This window comes from Dryas octopetala, chromosome 1, assembly GCF_963921425.1.
Source record: "Dryas octopetala chromosome 1, drDryOcto1.1, whole genome shotgun sequence".
Lineage (NCBI taxonomy): Eukaryota > Viridiplantae > Streptophyta > Magnoliopsida > Rosales > Rosaceae > Dryas > Dryas octopetala.
In genome coordinates this window covers 18,565,225-18,571,228 of record NC_141366.1, presented here as the reverse complement: position 1 = coordinate 18,571,228, position 6,004 = coordinate 18,565,225, and the positions used below count along the sequence as shown (strand labels likewise).

General features: G+C 38.0%; 1 protein-coding gene across 1 annotated transcript; it reads right to left on the bottom strand.

Moving 5' to 3' along the window:
* Window positions 1-1,063: 1,063 nt before the first annotated feature.
* Window positions 1,064-2,071, bottom strand: LOC147298823 (ubiquitin-like protein 5). The gene is made up of 2 exons (XM_086229343.1): window positions 2,018-2,071; window positions 1,064-1,246 (listed from the first exon to the last, which is right to left on the bottom strand). The coding sequence occupies exons 1-2, from the start codon at window positions 2,069-2,071 to the stop codon at window positions 1,064-1,066; spliced, it is 237 nt and encodes a 78-aa protein (XP_086085469.1).
* Window positions 2,072-6,004: the final 3,933 nt, after the last annotated feature.

Sequence of the window (6,004 nt, the reverse complement as noted above, 5' to 3'; positions counted from 1 at the left end):
TTATTAAAAAATTACAAGGCATAGTGTTCCACAGATAAAGAAGACAAAAAACATACAACAAAAAGAAGAGCCCATACAAAGTCAAGTAAACAGATGAGTTACTAACATCAATACAATCAGGGAGGGACATTCCAAGAGCTGCAGAGCCATTAATAGAACTGGATGTTCCTCCAACTGGGCCACTCTATATGCTTCAGATCGACATCTGATCATCAATTTGAAATTTGATGACCTTCTCACCCTTCACCCTAGAAGATCTCTCCAACCAGAGAAGAAGGGAAAGATTAAATTTGCATGGGAATAACCAGAAAACTTCATAACCAGAGATAATATAGTCTCTCTTGCACTTGCACCAACTTTTTAATTTCTTTCTATCTTTGATTGTTTGCCAGGTTTTGTTCAGTTGATAAGACAACTCGAAACAGCAAGGCTGGTATAGGAATTTACTGGCTTTTTCTCTTTTCACCTTTGATGTAAAATCCTAACAAGGCTAACAAGAAGTACATATTTGCCACCCACCCACAAAAGCAAAACCGAAGTTTGCAAACAACAGCATTGAATTGGTTGAGAAATACCTTGAGCAATTGATGATTTGTATAAATCCCAAACTACTTTATTTAAAACATAAGAGGAAATTCATGTCTTTGTGTAGACCAAGTTAATCAGGATAAGCTCATAAACTGTATTTAATTACCATTTTCAATCCTCTAAATGCAAGGTAGATTTGAATTTCACATGTAGTAATTGAACCAAGTACAACCCAGAGTCATACATAGACATAGAATCCATTAATTCAAGTCCTTAGCAATGAAATCATTTATTAATTTCTCAATTAGTTGGCCACAAAATACAATTTACAACATGGATGATTGACAGACAATTAATCTCTCGATGAAGCATACATGCAATTTACCGTGTTGCACTCCCAATTTCCAATTCATTTTTCCCAAACAAAAACCCTAAACCTAAATGCCCAAACCATCAACAATTAATTGACATGCACGCACATAATGTAAGGTTGGTGAATAATTAATTCAATTAACAAAACGACGACGTACGTACGTCAGTTGTAGTAGAGTTCGAGGCCCATGCCATCGTGGATCTCGTAGTTCCGGAGAGTGATGTGGTCCTTGTAGATGTTGTACCACTTCCTGATCCGGATCTTGTCCGGTCGGGTGCCGGTCTGGGCCGCCACCATCTTCTTCAGGTCACCGATCGTGTCATCCTCGTTGCACTTCACCCGCACCTTCTTTCCAGTGACGGATCCAGAATTTTATCCCGGGAGGTCATAGTGTAAAATCCGATGGGAGGCAGCAGGTTGCAGACGGGTGGGAGTTGGTCGGCGGCAACTTGTAGGTAGATGGGGCGGCGGCAGATGGGGCTGGGTAAGGGGTTAGGGTTTGAGAAAATGTGAATTATGGATAAATGGTGAACACCCATTAGGCCATTAGGCTCCTGTTTATTTCTTTACTCAATTTTTTTCAACTTTATAGCTTACTTTTAAAAAGTTGTATTAAGGTACCCTAACTACGAATTTGTGTCAATAAGATATCTCCGTTAATCTAACCATAAAAAAACTGTTATCTCATGACACGGTAATGAGGTGGCACCCACAAACCCCACCACTTACCTTTTAAAAATAGCCACTTAAAAAGAAAAACAATAAAAAAAAAACATATAAAACCTTTTAAAATGATGTAAAACATATAACTCCACGTGCAGGTGCATATCTCACCCCACCCATTTTCTTTTTCTTTCTCCTTTTTTTTTTCCTTCTTCTTTTGAAAGACTGCAACTCCACCCTCACCAACCAAAAAAAGGGAGAACAACAAATAGTATAAGAAGATAAGAGGAGTTAGGTGGCAGCTAGGCTAGGCTTGGTGGGCTTAGGGCTCACGGCGTCTAGGCTTGGGGGGTCACGGAGGCTGGGCTTTGGGGGTCACGACAACTAGGCTTGGGGTTTCGTCAGGGAAGGGTCACCGACATTGGGGGGTTAGGCGACCCCCTACCTTTAAACGTGGATCTGTCCCTGCTTCTTCCCCAGCCGGTCATTCAGCACCACCTTGATCATCTTCTTCGGGCCGTAACCTGAGAATCCGAGAGCTTTCTGGATCCGAATATGAAACGGAGCAACTATGTACCTGCTAACCCGGGAAGGCCTTAAATACTGAATACGTGGGAAGTAGGGGACCTCCCGCTCTAGAACATTCTACTTTATCCCAGAAAGGGTATTCTCGTCTTTTCATATTTATTTCTATTTTTTTTATTATGAGGACTCCAAATTTCTTTACTCATTTATTACTTAATTTAATAAATTATCTTCTTTTTTTTTCTCTTTTTTAGAAAATCTCGCATATTGAACAGAAGGGGTTATTATTGATCAGCAGTTTCACTCTCCTAAGCAAATGCACTCAATGGTTAATGTAATATAATGATAAATAGGTTATTTAATATAATAGTAAATGCATTATTAACTTTAATAGTTATAAATTCAATCTTAACACAGATTGTACATTATCCTCATTTGAACAACTTTGTATTAATTGGATACAATTGTAGATGAATATGCAGTCGTATTTTTATGATTTAGCAATATAATAGAGTGGATATTTGAGAAAAGATAATAAATTTATAAACTGTGATGGGTTTTATTAGATCTATGTATTGTGATGGAAGAAAAGAAACTATTATTTTCTTTATTTGTTATTAATCTATCATTTCTATTAGATTATTAGCTATTTAGATCTACGAGTTTCAGACGAACGTTAAATGAAGCAAGAATTAATTGTTTAATTTTTTTAATTAAAAAAAGAAATTAATTAGCTTAGAACAATAATGGGTTTCATAAACGTCTCCAAAAACAATTGGCACTCAGCAGGACGTGAAGATTAGATGCATCAAGTCTAGTACTGCGTTGATTAGCAGTCTATTAAACTTTACCAAACTATATGAAAATCGTTAGAAGTCTATAAAACTCTTATCAAATTCTATGGGATAAGTATTAATGGTGTGTTTGGATGGAGAAAAAAAACTTGGAATTTAAACAAAACTCAGCATTTAAGAAATTACATGCTCTAATTTCCTTGTTTGGGTCCATAAATATAGAATTTTGTAAATTCTATGTGGAAAAAAACTTGGGATTTGAAGGCTGTAAATTCCAAGTTTAAATTCCACCTAAATTGGTGTCATTTTCAAAATTTCAATTTTTTAAAAAATAAAAAAAAAGTCGTGTCTACCAATTACCTTACCAATTAATTACAATACCACCACCACTACCACCACCACCATCGTCACCACCACTGCCACCACCACCGCCACCTCCGCCGCCACCATCACCACCACAACCATCGACACCACCTTCGCCACCACCACCACCTCTGCCACTACTACGACCGCCACCGCCGCCACCGTCACCACCACCACCACCGACACCGCCACCACCACAACCACTGCCGGCTGCCACCACCACCAACACCACCTCCGCCGCTACCACCACAGCTGCCACTATTGCCACCACCGTCGCCGCCACCGTCACCACCACTGACACCGCCACCGCCACCGCCACCACCACCACTGACACTGACACCGCCGCCGCCGCCTCCATCACCAATGCCATCACCACCACCATCGCTGTTGCCGTCGCCACCACCATCACCATCACCGCCAATGTCGCCGTTGCCACCACCTCCAATACCCCAATTTTTGCCACCACCATTTCTCCCACCGCCCGTGGGCCATCACCCCTACTACCATCGTCAACTTACCACAAACATCATTTTTATTGTTGCCACTATCACCATCACTCTTTTATAAAACTATTATAAATTTCGTATTTAAATTTCATTATGATTACATTTATCCAAACAAGAGAATTTACAAATTCTAGAATTTTAAATCACGTCATTTTTAATTCAGTCATTTGTGAATTCCTTAGTAGTTTTAAATTACTTCATCCAAACGCACCATAAGTCTAACAAACTCTTTTAAACTCTATATAGAATTCTATTAAAATCTATGTGAAATCAATGGAAGTCATTAAAAATTTATAAACTCTGCAAAAATCTATGACTTCAAAAAACTCTACAATAGTCGGGAAAATTGTTTATTGAACACACTTTGATGAAATAATAGAATGATCCTTTTAAATTCCAGGCCAAAAATATTTATTTACCTAATAGGACATTCGGTTGCATTATTAAGTTCCAGAACAATAATTACTGTCGAGCGCTCGTCAACTACATCTGCGTCTGTTAATTGCGTATGTAGTTACAACATTGCAAGTACATTAGATATTATGAATAAAGACACTAACATTAAATCTTCAACCAATAAATCTTATAAAATATACTTAAACGCACTAAGAAAATCTAATCAATCCCACAAATATTAAGATTCAAGTAAAAATAAATAAATAAAGCGGTAATGTAAATGCATATGCAGCTGGTGAGGCTAAGTGCTCGACAATCAAAATTACGTTGACAGACATGTTTAAAGCATACAAATTATTCTTTTAATTAACTCTATAATTGAGCATATATATGACTAATATTATTAAATGTCTGATAGTAAGAAGTAATTAATAAATCTATAATAGAAACTCGAGTTGTTGTCTCATTGTCATATATATCTTGTATAAACCTTACAATCCAACATATCATGTTTTTGTGAGAACGTTTTTGAATTAGCCGGCACAAAAGACATGGGGAAACATTTTTGTATGTTAGGATGAAATTGCGTTCAAAACCTTATTTAGTCCATGTCCCATATTAGTCTTGTTTGCGTCAAAATCTCTACGGCCACATGTCGTCTAGGCCACAGATCAAGGAAACCACGTTCTTCAAATTTGCATTGGACGTGCCAATACGCAACCGCAAGGCCGAGCGTACAAGTGATGATATTGCACAAAACTGACTTCCGGTCAAGTAACCGTGGACTAAGGAAGGAACATCCCTAGGTCGCAAAGGCTCAATTGCCTTGGCTTCAAGGACTTAGGGTAGTGGGGGCGTATCTGGGGTGATGGTGATGCGATGGGTAAATGTGAAATGTGCGGGTGATGAGTGCAAAATTAAAATCAAGCAAATAGCACGCATAATCTAACACTACTTTAATCTAAGAAATCAATAAATCTATTTATGTGGAATTTAAAGAACAAGTAAATAAATCCAAACTACCAATATGCGAATTAGAATACCATATTCATATTAATTCCAACAAAAACCGAAGAACACGAAGATTTTGGTTCTAAGTTCTTGAGAAAAACCATAAGATTCTCTCAAGAACGCCTAAAAACTAAAAAGAAATTAAAAGAACGTAGTAACAACCTATGGAAATCGAAAAACTGGGGTTCTTGATGCTTGTGATCTCTGGAATTTTTCTGGGGGGTCAAGGGTTGTATTCTTGGTGACTCAAGACCTCTATTTATAGTGAAAAACCTCTAACAGGTGCCTTGAATCCCAAGAGTCATGATCCTTCAAGAGGTTGTAACCGACAAGAATCTTGAAAGGTCATGTGACTTTTGATCTTTTGAGGATACTTCGGTTCCTTGCTCGAGTGGGAATAATCCTCTGGGCTTCACCTGTTGGTTTGCTTGTTGCCGGGCTTGGCCCATGAGATGATCGGTTACTTCGCTTTATCGGTTACTCGGTTCATTTATTTCTAATAAATGAGCCCACTGTGCACACGGCCCAACTAATTTTTGAAAGCCTGACCTACTTAGAAAATGTAAATTTTAGGCCCAAATAAGTCCTGTTTTTTTTTTTTTAGGAGGCCTTTAAAACGTGACAACCTCCTAGTTACCAAAATCTTAAAACCAACCCAAAAAGCTGAAGATGTTCCTTGGTACTTAAGAATCGAGAGTTGCCTGATAGAATTGTATGTGAAGGTTATGTGACATGCGTTTTGGCTTCTACTGAGAGCATTTCAATCAACTTTTCAAGTGCGCACTTTCAATGACCTTGTCAATGTCAAGTAAAGCACTTTCAATTAACTTGTCAAATAAAAAACA